At 38.5% G+C, this 22544-nt stretch overlaps 1 protein-coding gene across 2 annotated transcripts in view; it reads right to left on the reverse strand.

Moving 5' to 3' along the window:
- Positions 1-22544, reverse strand: part of LOC129776156 (protein Skeletor, isoforms B/C) — a 76345-nt gene that overhangs the window by 13751 nt on the left and 40050 nt on the right. For both annotated transcript variants that reach the window (XM_055781625.1, XM_055781615.1), the window contains exon 4: positions 8792-8903. In XM_055781625.1, coding sequence (XP_055637600.1) covers positions 8792-8903 — 112 coding nt within the window. The remainder of the gene's footprint in view (positions 1-8791; positions 8904-22544) is intronic.

The raw sequence follows: 22544 nt of genomic DNA on the forward strand, positions 1-22544 counted from the left end.
TTACAACTAATCCTAATTTTGTTTAAAGTCACAAAGTTAGGATTATTTGTATTTTTTTCAAAGAAAACATGAAAAAGTTGTTGGAAAAACTTTTTCCCTGTAAAAGTGCTCATCTTCCGATGTATGGAAGATTTGTTGGAAATTATAAGGACTATTCATACATATATTTTTGGGAGTTCTAAAAAAATACGTTTTTGAGAAAAAAATATTTTAATTTAAATTTTAATATAAATGGAATTAAACCATTAAAGATAAAAGTTAGCAGTTTTTTCTTGATCGCTACACCAGTATTTGAGAGTAGCACATTTTCTGTTATTGTTAGGCTCATTCAATGTAATAAATCAGGATCCTAAAACATGTGTTCAAATTAATTTTCGGTGTTGTTGATGTTCAAAATAAGTAGATATGCTGAACTATGAAGCATGAATTATTTTAGCAATGTAAGATCACTTTGATGAAACAAAATTTTCGTTAAATTATTTTTAATTTGTTTTATCTGCCAACGTTTTGGAGTCCGAAACATATGTTGCAAATACGATATTTCCAAAGTGTCGAAAAGTAGCCTTACACTACGGTTGTCGCACAGAAATATAACTGAAATTCTTAACAAAAGACGGAAAATACAGCTCCGGGGAGTACTTCAGCTTCAGTGCTACGGAGCATCAAAGCAAACTAAAGCTCTGATCGGTCCACCACCGGTCCGGAATGGAATGTCTCTGCCCGAAGAAGGAACTTTTCAGAGTAATTATGAAGCGTAAATACAAAAAGAAACTTTCTTCTTTTTCTGGTAGCGTACGGTCCGAAGTGGACAGACATGCCAGACGCGAGGTGCACATTTCTCGAGAAGAGCGCTTATTTTGCACCACAGTGGGTATTATGGCCTCCCTGTTGCTTTTTGTGCTCTGGGACGTTTCCGGAGAAGGTCTTTATGCATTGGAATTATTTTAATTATTTTGAGATTATGTTTTCTTCGGGTCATTTTGGGTGGTCTGGTACTGTTGGGTTGGGGTATAGAAGTGATACTTCCAGAATTTTGTAGTTCATTCATAACAAATTTATTTCAATGAAATTCGAGCGCCAATTGTGGTTGGCGTTAAGCTCGAACAGATTCGATTGCCTTCCAACCAAGAACGAAATCTCGGAACGATTCCGTTTCACTCCTGGAATTGTGGTTCACATTGTAACCATTTTGTCTACATCACTATCGCTAGGAACAGAAGTGTATGAGTATGTGTCTGTATTTCGAGGGGCTGCGTGGAGTTAGCAGAATTTCGGGGATTCCTGTTCAACTCCCATTCAACCACTGTCTGTACAAATACTCCTCCCCTATCCATCCATTCCCCACCCATCGTATGTAATATATCCCCACCAAATTATGACACACACACGCGGGAGAGAGGATTCACCAACTAACTCAATTTCGTTTGACTCCGTGCGGTGAAGCTATTGTTCTCTTTCCATCCTATCAGGGCCGGATAAAAATATCCTTTTTTTTTGTGGAGCGCAGAGAGAATCGAGGTTTGAACAAAAATCATTGATAATATTTCAGCACTTTCTCTCCCGATTTCCCCTCCTGGCAGAAAGCATGCAAGCAAGGGGACAAGGACGTTTAGAGAATTATTTTGAGGTGTTTGTGAGCATGCGCCATGCTATTCGGCCTCCGTGAGGATGGGTTAGGGGTGGTTCGCTCGTTCCGGTGAAACTGATGAAGCACCACAATTCAGACACTTGGTTAGAGCTGGGAAAAATAGTTCTTTGTGCTTCGGTAGACGACTCATTCCAGTTGGTTGGCTAGCCGGAATCGGTGCGGGCTACTGGGCAGAATTCGCACATTAAAATGGAACGTGATTTTGGCGGAAGGAACCACATTTAACTGTTAGACTATCTGAGTGTTGTTTTTTTGTTCGTGCTGTTTGCTGTTTTCTTCGCTGGATTATGTGTGGGTGTGTTCGGGAGCGCATTTGAACGTACAGCTCAACCGCAGAAACCGCAGAAACGGAAGGCTTACTTTTTTGTACAGCGGACCTGTGGTTTGTTTTGGGAACACCGGTAGCAAAAGGATGAATGTCGTTTGTGTTTTTATTTGGAGGCACGTTACAGAATATCGTGATACTTGTGTTTCTAAAAGTTTGACAGATTTGTGGTTTTCTGGCGATTTGAGCAGATAATGGAATTATGAATTGTTTGCGCTGCAGTGTGGTTCTATATTTGGCAAACTATATTCGATTTAGAGTTTGGTGATATTAACATTTGAACTTGAGGATATCTTATTCTGCCGCGACTTCGTTATTTTTTTCTATTTCCATGCTTATTTTTAACACTAGACTGTAGGAATTGTTGGATGCAGACCCAACTCACGCACACAAAAAACTGAATGTGTTCCGCACAGCAATTGGCAATCGCAAGATTCCACAAGATTCAGAAGTTTGGAAAATGGGTGCCACACAAATCGAGCCAAAGGTAAATGGTGAATCGCAAAACCACAAGTTTCTGTGTGTGGTGAGACCAAGAAGGTGTGATGTACCATGAGTCACTAAAACCGGGTGAAACGGGGAATACAGATAGCTACCGACAACAAATTTCAAACTTGATCGATGTTACTGTATCACAACGCACCAGCGCACCACCGCACACCGCTAAAGCCGTGAAGAACGCAATGAACACCTATATCAGATTATCATCCTTTTGCTTCTATGGAACTTGCACTTGCAGCATTTCGCCGAATGTCGAAACAGAAAAGAAGTTTCATTGGAAAGGAATCTACAATTTGCCTGAAAAAAATGCGAAATGTGTGCGAATCAAACGGAAATGACTTCGAATAAAATATTTTGAGTTTCTCCTGAAAATGATGTCCGGGTAGATCTGGGTCTGTCCGTGTTTGTTGAGGAAAGGCAGCAGACGTTTCTCCAGGAATTTCTTGGTGTATATGTCCTGATTGATGGTCCCGGAGGCAAGGGAAATATCTCTTTTCCAGCCGCAGTTGCTAATGACCTGCCAAAATAGATATTTTCGGAGAAATTTGGATAGTTGCATGGTTGTAAACTACATTACAATACCCAGATCCTATTACGACGGCTTCCATCGCTATCAAGAATCAGTTTAACTCTTGAGGGTATGAGACGGAGATAAGGCATCGTCAAAAGTTGCACGATTTTCTCTAGGATGATTGAACTTCTAGGCTTCGTCGATGGCTCCGATAGCATATAAGTGTAACAGTAAAAAACTAAACAAATTGGATTATTGATTAATGCGTAAAAAACAAAATATACGAGGTTAAGAGACTTCAAGAAGAACAACAGCAGATCCTATTAAGGGTGATCGTTGACGACGACGAGCTTGAGGCTGTGTTCGAAAATTTGGTATCGATGATGGCCGCCAATAACACCGCCAACAATTCAGAGAATACGGAAAATGTCTAACCGGTTAAAACCTTCTTTTCTTTTTTGGCACCAGGTAAGGAGGAGCATAGCATGTTCAATGGATCAACCAGATCGAAGACAGTTCACGATGTACTCAAAACTTTCGACTGTGTATCGGAGGTGACATACCGAACTCCCAACCATCGCCGGAACATCGGCGATGGAGGAAAACTGTCACTGGGCAATCTACACCTAGACTAGCGTTGGCAGAAAACTGCTGCCAACTGTGCTGAAGGGTGAAATAAACAAATAAAAGCACCATTTTAAAAATTTTTGAAATGTTTGTATGCATGGGAACAGATATCTCTTTCTCTTAGACTGTCAGCTTGGAACTGTACCAAAAAAAAGGGTAAACGATGCCAAGCAGGGTTTAAAAATAACTGAAAATGTGTTACTCTCCCATACTGGTATAGCATTCGTATAATATATATGCCATATCAATATAAGTCAGCAGAACAAAAGACACATTGAAAATAAGCACGCTTTTCGCCTACTTTGTTACATACACGGCCCAGACCGGAAAGGATATAGATTCACGTTCATGTTCTTCTTTTCACTCTTAGAAAACACTTTTCAGCTTCATTTTACAATGAGGTGTAATATTATCACGCATTTATGCAACAATACCAGCGGCTATGTGGATAGCATGTTCGTGTAAAACCACCTTGCATTCTAACCGGCCTTGGTTCGATTCCCATTGACATCGTTTGGCCTTTTATTTTTGTACAATCCCAAGCTTGATCAGTTTGAGAGAAAGAGATGTTTTCTCCCAAACATACAAATATTTTAAGGCTTTTGAAAAAGGTGCTTTAATTAGGAACTGTTTCCACAATACGATGCAACATGCCGCACAGCGCATGCCACAATAAATTTATTGGACGAAACGTTCGACGAATGTATCAATTTGCGTAAGGGTTGTTACGATTCAAATATGGTCGACTTAAATTTGACGCATGGAAATAGTGTTTTAAATAAAATCAATGCATTTGAATCGCTGAATCTGAATCGTGCTGAATCGAGGAGAGGATGTGCAGAATGATTCGGTGTTTACATTTACATTATCATAATTGCGCTCAAGCAAGGGGAACAACACATTAAAATTATGCTAGCACAAAACGGGAACTTATACCACTCTTACGTCAAGTTAGAGAAATCTTCGAAAGTTTTCAAAACAATTGTCACCAACGAAATAAAAGTTCTCGGGGAATGTTTTGTCGACAGTCAGGAAACCTGGATCGGGATGACCTCGAAAGACGGAAGTCGCAACGCCGACAAAAAGTATTTTGATTTCAACTCCAGACAACTTCTCCCTCCGAGATGTCGCAAACATGCTGGGAGTATCCAATCATGCATCGAGGTGAACAGTGAGCTGGACTGTCAAGGCGGTCAAAACACGATCTGTTGGCACTGGGAGTAGGGTTGGGCGATCTTTATAAAAAGATCGATTTTGTCGAATCGATTCTCCAAACGGCGTATGGATCGATCCACTGAATAAATCGGTCCCAAAAAATCGATCTTTGTCGAATCGACCTTTTCAAAATCAAAAGATTTTTTCCAATTTATCTGCTTATTCTATAGGAGTGTCGTGTTTTTGTGACGTCATGGAGTCGTTTTATTTAGCATTACAAAAACATTACTGTAAATTCAACAACTGATAACTGTCCATAACTCAGCTGACAACGATTCCATAAAAGCCAGTCGTACCATACGTTTGTCGTTTGGACAATGCCGATTCTTGATTTTGGCGCCAGTTCTTTAGAATAACCTTTCGCCTGGATTTGATGTCAACATCTAGTTCGGTGATCCTCTGAGCCACTGGTGAGAGTAATTTCCCTCAGTTGCTGCCGCTAGTTCTGTATCGGCATTTGTATAGAATTTAATCGTAGAAAAAGTGATTCAAATGTTGACATTATATTTAAAAAAAAATTTAGATGGTCATTGGTGAGATTAAAATTGATGATTGAAAACAGATCTACAAAAAGTTTTTCTAAGATCAAAAAAAAAAAAACGAAAATCGATAGAATCGATTTTCTTGATTTTTCCAAGTCAAAAAGATCGATCCAGAAAATCGAGAATCGGAATGGAAAAGATCGATTTTCGAAAAATCGATCCGAGATCGCCCAATCCTAACTGGGAGCACGACTTCAGGTTGACGTCGCGCTGACGGTTTACGATTTGTATGCAACTGAACCTCGACCATAAATGGCACGAATAGGTTTCAAACAAAATAAAAAAGAAGATATTAAGGAACATCATAAAAAAGGATCCTTTGTGATAGTTTTTACTTTAGTAGCCAAGATTTTTCCAGATTTATTGATCAAAACAACTGAAACAACTGAAAATGTAACTGATCTTATACAAACTTGACACTTGAAAAATAAAAAAACATACGCTCTGCGCTTGCACACATACATATGAAAACCATGCAATGTATAGTAGTTACCAATACCAATACACTAGAATATGAATCGAAGCGTTGTTTGTTTACAATGACACAAAGCAGCAAGATCATAACCTGGTCTTATAGAAGTTGGACAGAGTGGAAAATCGGAAAGTATTTTTTTAGCAAACTTGTATATCTGTGTAAATAAAAATTATTTGATTTCCGTTCCTCGCGATTTAACTTGAGAACGGAGCTACGGATTCGAACAGTCAGTATCAGGTTTGATGCGTCTTAGTCTGCATCAGGTTCATATGCCAAAAAAAATTATTTACCACGAACATAAAAAAAAATATCTGTGAGAACTTGAGTGTTCGAAATTATTTAAATGAAAATATCAATTGTGGGTGGGACGAAGTTCGCCGGATCAACCATTATAATAATAAATACATTTCTTCTTTTGATAAGTTTGATTTTTCATTCGGAAACGAAAACTGAGTATTATAGAGGGGTGACACCCATATCACCCGCCCCGGGTGTCACCCGGTCACGCTACGCCACTGCACAATGGTCCAGGAGGTGCATTTAAGTGGAAATTAGCACTTAGAGCTCGACAGTTATTCTCCAGACAAAAACTGTCTTCGACAAAGTTGTTACATATAATAGAGCGCTCATTTTTATGTCATCAAAAATAGGGTGACCAAAAATGTCGATGAAACATATAACTTTCTTATCTTTATAGACAGATGTTAACATAGTTCGACAATGTTGTAGTTCCAGTTATTTGAGACATCTTTGTAGAACAAAGTTCTTTTCTATCTCTTGAAATAACCGATAGCGCCTTTTTTCTAAGTTGCGTTAGGGTCACCATTAAAAAAACTGTTTTTTGCTCTATCTTTTATATTTCAAAATCTACATACAAACTGTCTTCGAAAGACTTTCTGAGCTTACTTATACAAACATTTTGCGATGTAGAACTTGTCAATATCTCAACTTCACTCAAAGTTATTGATATTTCTTCCCAAAAAATACGCTTTCTGCAATTGTATGTCATTCTTTCTGGGGCAAATATGAACACAGTTTATTGACGGCATTTGAAAGAACAGAGTTTATTCTACATGATGTGTTTGAGAAAATTAAAATTGAAATCTTAATCCTACTCAAAGTTATTGATGGGTTTTCACCCAAAAACTCATGATTTCAATTTTAATTTAACCAAATACAAAAAAATAAAATATCTTCGAAACACATATTATATAGAGTGAAATTTGTTCTTTCAAATTCGGTCAACAAACATTTTTTATGTTTGCCCCATGAGGAGGCGATCTGGCGTAGTGGTAACATCCATGCCTCTCACGCTAAAGGTCACGAGTTCAATTCTCACTCCCGACATTCTTCCTAAAATGGAAGTAAAAGTGACGAACCAGCCAAATGAGTTGAAAATCACTATAATGCAGATAAAAAAAAAAAAATATGTTTGCCCCATAATGAATGGCAAGCAATTGAAGAGAGCGTATTTTTGGAAAGAAATAGCAATAACTTTGGGTGAAGTTGAGATATTGACAAGTTCTGCATTACAAAATGTTTGTATAAGTAAGCTCTAAAAGTCTTTCGAGGACAGTTTGTATGTAGAATTTTTAAAAATAAAAGTTAGAGCAAAAAATGGTGACCCTAACGCAACTTAAAAAAACGGCGCTATATCGGTTATTGCAAGAGATACCGAGAAACTTTGTTCTACAAAGATGTCTCAAATAACTGGGACTACAACATTGTCGAACTATGTTTACCTCTATCTATAGAGATAAGAAAGTTATATTTTTTATTTTATCGAAAATTTTGGTCACCCTATTTTTTGCAACATAAAAATGAGCGCTCTATCATATGTAACAACTTTGTCGAATACAGTTTTTGTCTAGAAAATAACTGTCGAGCTCTAAATGCTAATTTCCACTTAAATGCATCTCCTGGACCATTGGGCACTGCCTGTTGGGCTTTAACATTAGCCTGAGAGAAACCACAAGGACTGATTTTCATTCGAATTCATTCTGTGAATTTCCACTTTTGTTTCAATTATTCGGGCCAGCACTGTACAAATCCTCATTCTAAATTTAATTCGTATACGAGACGAGATTTGCCAAAAGAGGGGACGATTCTGAACTAGTAAACTGTAGAACTCAGCTCAGTTGCTGAATGGTTAGTTTTTGTAAACAAACATGCTTTTCTAATTCTACAGGGTTGCCAACAATGTTTGGAATATACTTCTACTCAGTGTGCATACTCTCGAACTATGTTTAGTTTCCAAGTATAGCATAAAAAAACACACTTTGTTGCGAAATTTGTTACATTTTAGTACTACGGCAATCGAATGTTACTACTTAGAGAATAGTACATCTTGCGTGGTTTGGTATCCCTGTTATTCATGCTTGGTCTTCATTTGTCATGTCTCGTTCCAGCTTCATATGCATTCGAATGACAATGATAAGGTAGGGGTAGTGGGAGCAAATTGGTATTGGGGGGGGGGGGGGGTTGCAAAGTGGTCACCTGCTTGTTTGGTAGTATAACTTTTGTCTATTGACGCCGTATTGATAGTCACCTTATGTTTGAAGAATTGAATGACTTTTGAGTCACCCTGTACTTCAGTAGAGCTAAAAACAGAAATTTCTCTCTCGATAGACATTCGGCCGTAGTTCTCCTCTTTAATTCTCCGGGAAAAATATTAATAAGTATTATAAATGAAACACAGTCATCCATATGCTTCAATACATAACAAACACACTTTTACTCCCTTGTAATCATGATGATCAATAAAGCAATAAACTATAAACCGAGATGATAACTTCCGTATGTGCCTTCCTCCAACAAAAGCGTATCAACTTTGACATTTAAGCTAGTTCCAAACCGCCAACAGACCATATCACATCAACGGTCACATAAGCCTCGCATATGAAAAGGTAATATGAGAAATGAAGAGCAAAAAAAAAAGGAAACTTACCGTAAACCTTCTGCACCATACCGACAGCCAGCGGATGTCCCGGATGCGTTTGCCCATCGGCAGCTTCAGGATGATATCGGAGTTCTCGTGCGGTCCCAGTGCAGGTGGCTCTCTGTAATGAAGCAGATAACGAACACGAATGTGAGGCACTGGCGGCTAGCAATAAAGAAAATTAAACATTGTCTCAAACCACCAACCGTTCGGGATCGAACTGCTTGGTAGACTTTGCTGTGGGAACGTAGTCAAACATTGAAGATTAACTTTCTTTCGTTTTCCAGTGAGTAATCTATTACATTACGCCCTCGCAACAGAAGAAGAAAAAAACTGAAAACGGTTCCTTTCATTTCACAGGGCATTTCGATGAAAGATGTTCCGGTTTTTTCTCCTATAACTATAAAGATTAAATAGATTTCGTACACTCAAAGAAACAATATAATCGCAGACATTCATTACATTAGTAGCCAGAATTTGAATTTCAAAATCGATGACAATGACTTGTTTAGGCAGATCAAAAGCAGAGAGCGGGAAATCAGCTTTCTTTAACCCCCTCCCTCCAACACTGGGAGGAAAATTAATCCTTCGAAAAGGTGCAGGGACTGCAACCGAGGGTCGGGGATCATTTAAAAAGTAAGCAAAATTTAATGTTCGTCATTTGCTTTTTAAGCATCTACGGCACTTTCTGATGGGCTTTTCTTCCCCACTGCGATTCCCCTTCGTTGTCTGCTTTCCGTCTTTTCACGGACATATCATTCCCGTATACCCCGTTAGCCGTGAGCCGTCATCATCAAGTGGTATTGAAAAGCGGGGGAAGAAAAAAGAACCCACACGGAAGAATATGCTTTTTAGACAATTGGTTTTCACCCCTTTCAGTTGCGGCATACTGCCTCTCTTGCAACGCTGCTGTTTCCCTATGTTGCGGTTTATTCATGGGCATTTTGGCATTTGATGATATGTGCAGAATTGCAATTTGTAGGTTACTGTTTCTTGCCGGGGAAGGCTTAATGCATCTCGGTATATTAAATTCTACGAATTGGAACGATTGGATGCTGGTTGTGTATTCTTGTTTTTTTCACCTATCTATAGCTTTAATCCGAGCAGCTGAAGCTACTTTTTCCTTCTTATATGACTTGTTGGAAATCAATAACGTTATATTTTTTACATGATAGCATACAGTTATTTTATCACAGGCGATAATTAGAAAAAAAAGGATTGTCTCATAACTTGTTCATTCATCATATGAATGCGTACTTGAACATATTCCATTGAATGAGGCAACACCTCATATTTTACCGGAATGAAATTGGCTATGTCAATGACGCCTACAAATAAAGTCATTGAATCACATTTAATTTTTATAAAAATTAAGAACAGCGAAAACATTCATTTCATCATTCACGCTTTAACCGCTTTAACCTGCTTGAATCGAAAAATTTCTCAAAATGTTCAGTGGAATTTTGGAAAGAGAATCGCTCTTATGATTATAAATTTGTGGTGCCACACACCCTCTTTCATCGCAAAAAATCAATAGCTTCAACGAGAAGTAAAACGTTGACAACAACAATAAAAATGATCGCTTCTTTCATCGGTTCTTTATTTGGATTCGCATACATTGAACACTTTTAGATCAGATTTTTCCGCCTTGAGATTATAAAACTACTGTAGTAGTAGGTGAATTTCAGATATTTTTGCATATATTTATTGTAGATGTGTGAGTAACGTACATACTGTGTACCGAGTTGAATTAAAACTTTTTATTAAGTAGGTTAAAAAACACGGACATGGTTCCGATTTCGCCAAAAATCATTCACGGTTTGCGCATTATATAATGTGTTCTAAAACTGGTTAATAACCATGAAAAAAATCGGCTCAAACGTAAAAAAAAATTATTGTACGTATTAGCTTTAAGGTTTAATGGAAATCGCTTTCAAATTTATTTTTGTTGAATTTTCATGAATATTCTTTTTCATATATAGAGGGGCTAGTTGATCACACAAATTGCTCGTTTGAGAGCAACGCATATAAAATTTTCAGGTATGCCGTTTATTTGTGTATTTGTGTATTTGAAAAGAAACAACCACCACACAAACCACTTGCAATATAATTGTTCATATTTATATATATATTTATATAAATATTGGAATACTTTGATTTGAAATGCGGGTGTGAACAATGTGATAAAAATGTAAGGGAATCATTTTGCATATTGAAAAAAATAAGAGGTACTCCTAGACAAGTTGGAATGGAAGCCATATTCATATAGGAACGATGGATTGACGTGATACATTTTTTCAGTGAACAATACCTTTCTACCTACTTAATGACAGTCACAACCAGAATATGGTAAAGCCTTAACCAAATCCGTGCCTTTGTCTACTTTTCGTCATTCGTAAATTCAAAACAAAAAAATATGTGCGTTGAATATATTTGTCCGAAAACACTGATTTTTATTAAAAATATTTTCAGAATTACACGTCTAAAAATTGTGTTTATTCTACTCTGAAAATTCATTATGATTTTCGCCTCCTACCGGCGCAACACGAAGTCAGAGCTGTGAACGCGACTCAGATCATCCCGATCTGCTATCGACGAGGTCCCTTTAGTCCACTATTAAATTCAGATGAGTTGCGGTCATATCAAACTATTACCGACGAACTCGTGCGATGTCGATTGGATCTGCTATAAGTTTACAAAAGCTCGATCGCTCCCGAACCGCAATGAACAAAATCCTGCCCAGCCATTTGTTGTTGAAAAATAAAATCAGCACAGCTTTACAAAAACTTTCGGAAACCACAATATTGATAAGATCAACGACAAAAAGAGATCTTAAAACAAAGTCTTCCGAACTCCAAAAACATGAATTCCTTACGGATGAAGACAAGCTCGTACGACTCCAAAGAAGTTCCAGACACCTCTGCAGACGTTGATCATGGTATGGGGCGGAATTTATGCCCCCTTGATAATCCATGGTAAATCTACCAAGAAGTGTAACGTCAGAGTCCCAGTTACTTACATGGCCGCTGCAGCATTTTGGCGAAGCGAAATGGACTATTCTATAACACATATAGGACTCGACTCTTAAGACGAGAACAACTTAAAAGTGGTGTAAAATATTGATAACATAATATATATATGGATCTCAATTTTGTATTACCGAAAGTTTACGATGATCCGCAAAGCTCACAACTCGGAGTGTCATCGTTTTAGTCGGGAGTGACTAATTTCATAACATCTCAAAAACGGAGTCTTTGAAACAATACATTCTATTGAATATTGTGAACTTTTAATTGGTTGGACGAATACATTCTTTGGTCTAGAATTAGTATCCTTGTAAGCAGTGTTGCCACGCGTACAGATTTATCTGGAATGGTACAGATTTTTTCGATATTTTTGGTACAGATTTCGTACGGTACAGAGTACAGATTTTCGTCGAAAAGTACAGATTGATACAAATTTTCTCCATTTGTGAAATTTCCCACATTTGAACGCAGTATCGCTTGGTGCTGCTGATCGTAAAAACATTTACAATGCAATGATTGATTAGTTTCATAAGGACGGAATTCCTTACAAGGATCGTCTGAAAGAGTTCACGTTGGACGGTGCGACGTTTTTCTTCACAAAAGCGTATACGGTTGGTATGGATGCAGCGATGTTGTTTTTTCGCTTTGCTTAGAACGAATGAGGTGTGCATCACACAAATGAGAAGTGATGTTTACTATCCGAATTTTGCGTCGTGTGTAAAACCCGCTCTCGTGTTCATGAGTTTGGTCCACTTCACACCAAGAGAGAACACATGTTTGTTATGAGTGCGCGCTGATGAAAATTGAACTCGCTTGTAGTGCAGTGATGTTTTCTGAAGACTGGTCAAATCTCATGTGAATTTACCCAAACAATGTAAAATTTAATTTTTAAAAATCTTCTGCTCAAATGTTAAAAAAAAAATCAAGACGAAATATTTACTGAAATAAAAAAAGGCGAAATAATGACTCTTGTTGAAAGAAGTGAAATTGTCTGAAAAACTCTACATTTTGTTTTCGTCCCAATAAACTTTTCATTTTCCGGAAAATCATATTTTGGCTCTTTCAGGTGAGCAAATCCCCATTTGTTGGAATGGAAGTTGTCTAGAAGAAAAGTTCTATTCTTATTTTTGTAAGTACTGCCTCTCGCGAGCCTCAACTTTTTCTCATATTTCTGTCAGCATACGGGTTTATAATATTCGGATTTTTTGTTGTATTCTGCCCTATTCTGAATGAAATTGAATGTGCGTTTAAATATCGACCTTTATTATTCTATGACGGTAGACAGCAATGTTTTCAGGCCGTAGATGCACCGCATTATGCGATGAGCGATTTCCATTAAACCTTAAAGCTAAAATCATGTGGGAGATTTATTCGAATGTTTATCTCACAATCAATAATTCACATCCACATTTGAACTTCACATTTTGCAAAATTACACTTCTCACTGAGCATGCTAGATGTTTCAGTTAAAATCATATAGATAAAATAAAAAAAAGGATCGATATAGCTAAATGTATTATTCTATAAGCTGTTGAGTCCTGTTGTTTCGTGTTTCATCGTGTTCTTGTTTTTTTCTAAATTTCGTTTGTGTGATTCGTGATTTGGGCTTCAACTTGATCATAAAAAACATAAAAAAGGGTTTCGAATGCTGTTGCACACCCATTAAGCATAAACATGAACTTTAATTATGTTCACTAGGTTAAGTAAGTACTCTTATACAGCCTCTGAATTATAAGCATGCTTATTTGTCTTGGGTGTGTTTTTCTTGCACTCCTATTTAAAGGTGAAGTGAACTACGAAGAAGTCGTTAAAATCATTGCTTTTCCGATGACGGGCGCGTTTATGATGATTACTCAATCAACATTACTTTTGAAGGTCTCTCGTTGGGGTCCAATTTTTTAGGGATTCCGTTCTCCTCTTGCATTTCCTCCCTGTAGTTGATGCGTTCCACCGAGCGCTAGTCTGATCGATCATTATTTAATGAAGTGTAATCTCCGAGATAGATATCCGCTTCGTTCCGCTTGTTTTCTCGCACAGATTACCGTGAGAGATCGGATACAGTGAAACGATGAAAGTCAAATATTGAGGGGGAAGTCCCCTTCATTTCAAGCGATGCGATTTCGGAGTACAAAGTTCGAAGCATCGGCAAAATGTCAGACAAAAGCAATCGTTTTGAAATGATATTACTTCAAGATACGAAAACCAATTCAACAATTTCAACTTAGGAAATTTCAAGGAATTTCAAATGTATTCTCGAAGCCATATCCCGCAAGCTTACAGTGCTTCGCACTGTTTATGGTATGCCAGTGCGTGAAACACAGCTAAATATTTTAAATGTTTCCGTTCGAAAATCACACCACAAATATTAACCACCCTTGCCTCTCTCTACGGGTTTTCTGCCTCGATAAGGCGCAAAACCAGAATACCAAAATAGGTACCAGCCAAGAAAAACGGATACATCGGCGGATCACATTCATCGGGCGATACGGTTTTCGAGAATTCGCCACGCTCATTCACAAGGGGGAAACGACGGGGATGGTAACGTGAGCCGCTCTCATCGCAGAGATTAGACTGCAGCTCAGCACCCACACGAAGCGAAATGATGGACGGGATGTGTAGGGTTTCCCGCCCGCCTTTGGCCGCAGTACGAAACCAATTTAGCACGCACAACGAAACGAACCCTTCAAACGCTTTTATCCCCTTTTGTTCTGTTGTTTTGTTTTTCTTCGTATGTTTTTTTTTATTTTGCTGCCATATTTTATCTTATTCCAACGAGCGAAGTCTATATCCTTTGGACTACTTTACGATAATACTCGACAATCTGTTCATTACAGAACATTATGTGGAGGGAGTCCAGATGGGTGGATTCACTGCCGCGGGTGGAGATTTCGTAGGATTCAGATAATCGTTAGGTGTTGAGCGGTGTGGATTACCAAATGTGTTCCACTAGCGGAGCGATTCAACCTGTTGATTTAGGTTCTTATCGATTTGATAATGCATGTAATGAATCATATTAGGAAATCGTTTCATTTCATCGATTATGGATAAATCGTTGGGGATTCGATTCTTTGAAATAATTGTTTTTCAGTATTCGGTTAAATTGAGCGAGTTCTAGTTCTTGTAATAATAATGAACAAGCATTGATGACAGCAACAGTGTTAGCGCAGATGCATCAAGTTTCTGAAAAGTTGGCGGTGTAATATAAATGCAATTTTTACATTTATTTATAGTTAGCATTCGACCAAGATAGAAAGAATGATACTAATTATATTAGTTTTAAGGCATAGCATTATATATCAGATTTTAAGCGATTATAAATAAAGCTGTTCAAATGCAGTGAAATCTTTCAAATTTCAAATTATCCACAACAAATAGATTATGATGTCATAATTGTAAAGGTTATATACAATATAACTTTGAGAATAAACATCGAAATGTTCCAAATTGAAAGTTACCACCAGACGTCGACAACGTACCACTGTTATCGAGAATGTCCAATTACAGATCACAATCGCCTGCGACACTGCGACACTGAGTTGTGCCTCGGTATGTACAATTACAGGCAACTCTCTGTAATATAGAAGGATATTTTTTTGTAAGTGATGAAAAATCCTAAATAAGAATTGTGTCTGATAACAACTTTATATTACAATGATGTGTTCTAGTAGAAAGATCGACAAATGTATATAAAAATCACTAAGAAAGGTTCAGTACTACGTGTTTTAAGTGATTCAACAACATAAAGCGAAAAATTTAATTCAAATTTAACAAATTAAAGCGGTATTCCGGTGTGCTAATCTGATAGAGACTGATTCACCTCAATAAACGAATATCGCCACGAATATCGGACCTTTATAGCATACTAGGGTTACTGTCTATGTGCAATGATTCAGGACAATGAAGCTGATTTTGACAGCTTAAGGCAGCGCAGCAACTCTAGCATTCATATCAGTGGAAGGAAAAAAAACGTTTTTGAAATGAAAATGATCTTTTCTGTATCGAATTAATATCTGCATTGAAAAAGTGCATTTAAATGCACCTATGTATCGCCAATCATAGTAGTACTTCTAGCAGCCAAAACGAAAACATTGGTTCGATTATTCGTTCGTGCTGCTAGCTTCACCAGAAGTTGCCGTCTTCATCAAGAAGTATCACGCGATGGAGCATGTAGTCTTTTGGCTGGATCTGGTTTCTTTTTGCGCTTTCTGCTTCCTTACATCCTCCGGAACATCAAACATGTACTGGGCCGTGAAGAACAGTAGCCCCGGAAGCTGTCGGAAGTCCGCCTTGACGTAAGCCTCATCATCTGTTTGGAGTTGAAAATTAGGACACCTGTCACAGTTTCGATTATGACCAAACCATTGTGATTCTTTGAGATATGAATAAATAAAAACATGTGAAATTTATTTATTTAACATATTTCTTGGGCGATCTATGCGGTGAAATTACTCCGGAGATGATGGCTTTTGTCTTTTTACGAATATTTTTGGTAGTTTCAGAATCATCGAACATCAAGTGCAATAGTACCGAAGTACAAGTCACGGTTTTTATACCTCCAAGAGCTCCTTCTGCAAACCTGAGCGGTTGGATTTGTGCACCACATAGTTCAACATGGATTTGGAAGTAAATGTCAATGTTTATTTAATCAGATCCACCTGTAATGTTTCATTGTTGATATCAAACTTCTGTTTCAACAAAATGGCTAAATCTAAATACCGCTATGAGCCACCGACACTTATGAATCACATATGCAGCGTTGGCCTCATAATTCTTAAGTTCTTCTGTGAAGAAGGGGTACGCAATTCGTCAGTAAAATTACACTTTCGTTTAGACATTTGAAAAAATAACCTTGGAATATCGAGCCAAAATATAAAAACATAACCGTGGCCAGTGGAACAAAATTTCTAAATGAAAATAGTTGAAAGATCTAGTGGAAGATCCAACTGCTACTCTCTATATGCTCACAAAACTTTGGTCTCCAATAAAGAATGTTTTACTCAAAATCATAATATAAAGAAAATAATTCTGATTCGGCATCAAAATTGAATTTCTCATGTAAATCAGGACAAAGGTTAGATTGTGAAAAATAAATCAGGACGTCCCAAACAGATCTCAAAATCAGGAAATGTCCTGCTGAATCAGAACAGACGGTAACCCTATCCATGATGAGACAATTAAGCTTCGTCAGGACAGATTCAACTTTTTGACCACATCCCTGACCGAGGCATTGGGCTTCCGTTCAAACGCTTCCACGACACGCTTGTGATCCTGATCATTAATAGCACATCCGTTGTGACCGCATTTCTCCTTCCGTTCGATGCTCAGAGTTTTGTAGTAACGTATAATCAAACGACTCACTGTTCACTGCAGGATTCCGAGTTGTTTCTGGATGTCCCGATGACTTGAGGATATCTCCAGGTGCTTGGGCAAAATCAATTCTAGACGTTGCTTTTCGGGTGACGTCATTTTATCTAACTTTCGAAAAATTGACAGCGATAAAAATACAGTGTAAACAATACACTCTACTCACTCTAACTACTTCTACCCAAATTTTCAAGTGAAAATATATATCATATTTTTTTCAGCGTTTCTTCCGTGATGCAATTTGATGTGGGACACCCTTAAAACTGTCGTATAACCTACTGACTTTTGGCACAGAAAGTCGCACAGATAGTCTCAGTTTGATCACCATGTCGTAGTCACGGAAAGCGAAACTTGCGAGTCAAAACGATTCGAACGGTGGATGTTTCGTTATTGCCCTCTCATGGGAGAGTCTTTCGAGCTGGCGATGGCCCAGGATGATGACTCCCTTCGAGCGGAACTTCTTGAATTTGACAAGTTCTTTACTTTTTATGGTTTCGCACGTCAGAACCGCTTCATTTATCACTCCCTCAATTTTAACGTCAATGAAAGGGATGTAGACGCGATATTCCAACGTCTCTGACGGAGTGTGTTATCTTGCGGGTTGGAAGTGTTCCGCAAACGATCCATGGTTTCTGGAATGATTGCTCAAATGGACGATTATGTCGACCGTAATTTACTGGCGATATCAGGTATCAGTATCAGTCTATTCATGATGGAATGACAAATCAAAATAAACACGAAACAAGTGACAGCTGTCGAGATGACGCGAATATCAAAAAAGTGATGCCAACTCAAAGTTGTATAATTCTGTAAAAACACCCATTAGTAACTTTGGGAGCCCCACAGACTGCAGAGCTAGTTACTGTTACACCCAACTGAATCGGTGTAATGTGCGCACATGCATACATTTCCGTACTGATTAAGAAGCTGACCAAACTATCGGTCGATAAAAAATCTGCAGTCTGCAGGACCCCTAAAGGTACTTGTTTTCAGCGGAATGAAAAATGAAGCCGTGTCGTGAAAAAATGTAAGGTAATAAAAAGCACAGGTGACGTATTTCATTTAGCATTCAACATAGTTCGTTTCAAAACACCACGGTTCTGTACGGTTTTATTACAAACATTCCATGACTCGTTTGTTGTGTTGAGAAATAGAACTGTATAAAGTTATGCAATGATAATTAGATTACATTTTTTAGACTTTATGGGTAAAATGGGGTGAAATTGCTAAGCAGACAGTCGATCTTGAAATCGCAATGAAACCACTACTCGGTGAGGAATCGCAGCTGCTTTCTTCCACTTTTTCCGATTTTCCACCACTAATATTAATATTTATGACGTGCCATTACTGCGTGCGAACAAAACTATTGGCGAAGTGCCATGGCAGAAGATGCTCTCCGCAATCCCCCTTCTCCGAGATAGCTCATTATTTTATCACTGTTATTGACAATTATCATTATTGCATAATCACACTCATTACTATCCATTCTGCCACAGTGAGACGTGCTCGCAGGAGACATTCTTTTCATCCCACTAGCAGTAGATACAAAACTTGTCTATCACAGCGGCGCAGGAGTAACCAGCAGATTATTTTTCACCCACTGCACGCCACCCACGCAGGGAATCGTATTTCTATTGAATTTGTCAAAATCGTCGCAAAATCAATTTGCACGCTGCTGAAAACATTCAGCACTTCAAACGATGTTCTACCCCGTAAATAGGAATATGTTTCTCGGAGGGGTGCGTTTCTGCCGGATTTAGCACTTTTTGATCTAATTTAGTTAACGAGCAACAGCGAACGGGAGGGGTATAACCCGACGGGAAGGCGTATCCACAGCGGATGAAATGAATATTTTGGGACTAATTTCTTCTTCTCTTCGAGCATGGACTGAACCGGAAGGGGGCTTGGTGGCGGTTATTTTGTAATGCATTCATTATTTTGGACGTTTTGTGCGTTACAATTTGATAGAGAATCGTTTGAAGGTTTGTTCGCGTTGAATGGAGACGTCAGAGTCGTCTCGAGTTGAGTGAAGGGTGGGTCTGATTAAAATTGATCACCGTAACGAGAATTATAAAATTTGAGAGTGCTATAATATGCGCGTGTGTATGATTTCATGTCATACTTACGGTGAATGAAGCCATCCCCAATCTCTTATTTTCTGATAGCACTTGTGATGAAAAACGAAATGAGTAGGCACACGGCGTAGGAAAGGGAATTATATTTTCCGTAGCAATACGCTATTCAGAGGAAATCAGCCTTGGTCACCCACGCAACGCTTGGTGACATTGTTTCTTCGAAATCATTTTCGTCTGATAAACATAATCACTAAACGAGTCGGGACAGCGCTGGCAATGATTCATTCATATCTGAATGGAATAAAAACGTAGGCACCATCAGGATCTGTCCAGACTCACACACGTACATAAGCTTCGAGCAGAACGCAGAAGGAAACCGGTAAATCCTACTGGCCGTCACGAAATGAAAGGCACTGTCATCAGACTGTGAAGCAATAATATTTACCAGGAGCGTGCGTTACCATAGGCACTTACTTCCTGGCCGAGGAGTACGGAAAGGTTCGGGGACGATTTGGAAATAAATTGGAAATGGAATGTGGATCTAATGCACTTCATTGTTGATGCCACGTGCCGCCGCACGCTCACCGGGAGGGAAATTCGTTTAAAATTATTATTGCTATGTTTTCACCTCCGGGCGTCATTGGAACAAACTCGCAGCGCTCCTTGCCGTGCGAAGTGATAGGTTTGATATCCTGCTCGTATCCGGAAATACACTCGAGCAACCATTACGTCAGTGTAACATCAGAAGGGGGCCTGTACGCTTGTTGAATGTTGGAAGATTTCAGGAATGAAGGCTTCCGTGGATTTTATTTCGTCCGTTTGATAGATACCGATGCTAGGAAAATTTGACTTAAATGTTAAGTTTAAAGCCGAGATGTTTTTTTTTGCCTTTCCGCTGAGAGTATTATTTGCAATCAAAATCTGTTCAAGCACAAACATTCCTATCAAAATTTGGAAAATCATACTTTGCGCTGCGAAAGCAAACAATGAATGTGCTCTCGGGGGACGTTGTTATGAAAACGCGTTTATCCTTCCCTCTTCGGAACGTGGGATTCACCGCTGTTACATATATCCCCAATTATTGATTTTGTCTGTGTCTACAAAAAATCGGAATTTCTCGTGATTGAGTTCAGTTGGAATACTTATATCTGTTCCGTGAAAGTGATCTGGAGATACGTTACCACATACGCTATATGATAGTTATTTTGCCGAATCAGATATGGAAACTGAATCAAATAGTTTGGAAATCGGATTCAGAAAAAAATTGAGACAATTTGAGCGGTATTATTATACGTCGTCGACCGTTGTCATGTTGCCATGTTTTTTTCTGAATAAATATTATTATCAGTTTATTTGTTGCTCTAACGGATGTTCAATAAAAATTGACAATTTCTTCACTGAAATAGTAAAACAATTAAATTATTTAAAGCAATTCCGTATTTCTATTGAAATAACGGTTATTCTTAAAACAAAAGTCAGTGAATGTTGGCAAAGGGGCCGTGCTCAACCGTACGGTGCAACTTGTTGGAGATGCTCTCAAATGAACGCTGGGCGGCATCCTCGTGGTCAGCTGCTTGGTGTCCGTAGCCCGCCTATTAGTCTTGTACACCAGGGCACTGAGGGAGCCGAAAAAACCCTCGATCGGACGGCACTGGGGCATGTTGGTTGGGTTCCTTTCCTTGGGTACGTACGTTATCTGATTCTCCTCGAGGTGCGCCAACGTCTTCTTGGCGGTATGGGACGACGCTCTTTCCGGCCAGAAGACGTACTTCTCATCAGAATAATGCTCCTCTTGGAACTGAACCAGAATTTCTCCAGACACTCATCTTGTCCATCTTCTGGTACAACGCTCGGCTTGTTAAACCAGGGCTTTGAAACCCCTTTGTCGGAAAAGCCAAAACCGCGTAAATTCCAAAATCAGCGTAAAAAACCGCGTAAATTCCAAAATCCGTGTAAAAATAAACCGGGCCATTTCAAAATCCGGGTGAAAATCTAACAAACAGTGAATTATTAGTTTAAAATGCAACCCATATTCTAACAATTGATTAACTGAATTTTTTTGCATGCTACTATCTTGATATCTGTATCTCCTTTTATTTCGCGGCTACTAATCAGTCTTAAAATACAAACTTATTTGTGGAGTTAGCCGGTTTTGCAACTAGGTGACACAATTGTGCTAAATTTTTCTCAATACACGATCGGTAATTGATATAAAATTTCACGAAGCAACCAACATTAAAGTTCCAAATTTAAATTTTATTTGCTAGAATTAATCGTATCACTCACCTTACTTGCAATATAAAAATGCCCCGACTTGCATATATTTGCAATGCCGATTTTCCCCAGGCCGCTTGGTTTTGATGTCTCTGTTAGGGAACACATTTCGATAGGCATTGCAGATTTCCCCCATGCAGCTTGTTTTTGATGTCCATGTTAGGGAACCGCTGCATGTGTCGTCAATTTCGACCAATCAGAAGTGGGTATTTCCGTTAGGATAGGGGTTGGGATTTTTCAATTGTTCGATATTTAGTTTCATGACATATATTATTTTATTCAACATAAAAAGTTGTTATGGAGTGCCGAAATCGATTGACGCAAATCCATCATGAAATGAGTGAGCAATAAGCGTTTGAAATTGGACAGTTCTCTCGATGTGCTCGATTATCGATTTTCAATTTGTACCCCAATATGTTCCTGAAAGATGTAATCCTACGTCAAAAATTACACTCAACGATCTAGCAATTTGAATATTGGCAGCACGTCAACCACAATCACAAAATCAAGACAGATTTCTGGATCCACCTTATTTATGATTACTGATCCTGGTAATCATATATCATATATTTTTTTCAAACTAAGTCAATAGGCTGTCAGTGCATCATGTTGCATAGTAATGTTTTTCAGTTGTGGATGGTAGAAGTTACGAAGAAGTTTCGGACAACTACGTCGTTGATTTAGAAGAATAGCATTCAGACTGTCTCGCAGACATGTGATTTTTCATTAAAACCAAAATAAAATTCTATCCGTTTTGGCATGAATATCTTTCCACGCCGAAGAATCTGTTCTTGAATCCGATCCGAAACCCGGTACATGCCGCAGCATCAAACCGGCCGATTAGACGACCCAGTTTCGGGTGAAATAAGACCGCGACACGTCTGATCAAATTATTCTCCGGAAGCGTCAACACTCGGCGTAATTTCATCAGACAAATTTACGCTCGGTACGTGTGGCGAGGTCCTTCATCATGTACCAAAGCATTAAACGCTCATGCTCTACCCGCTGAGGATCCCGTTCTCG

The sequence above is a fragment of the Toxorhynchites rutilus genome, chromosome 1 (assembly GCF_029784135.1).
Source record: "Toxorhynchites rutilus septentrionalis strain SRP chromosome 1, ASM2978413v1, whole genome shotgun sequence".
NCBI classification, from domain to species: Eukaryota; Metazoa; Arthropoda; class Insecta; order Diptera; family Culicidae; genus Toxorhynchites; species Toxorhynchites rutilus.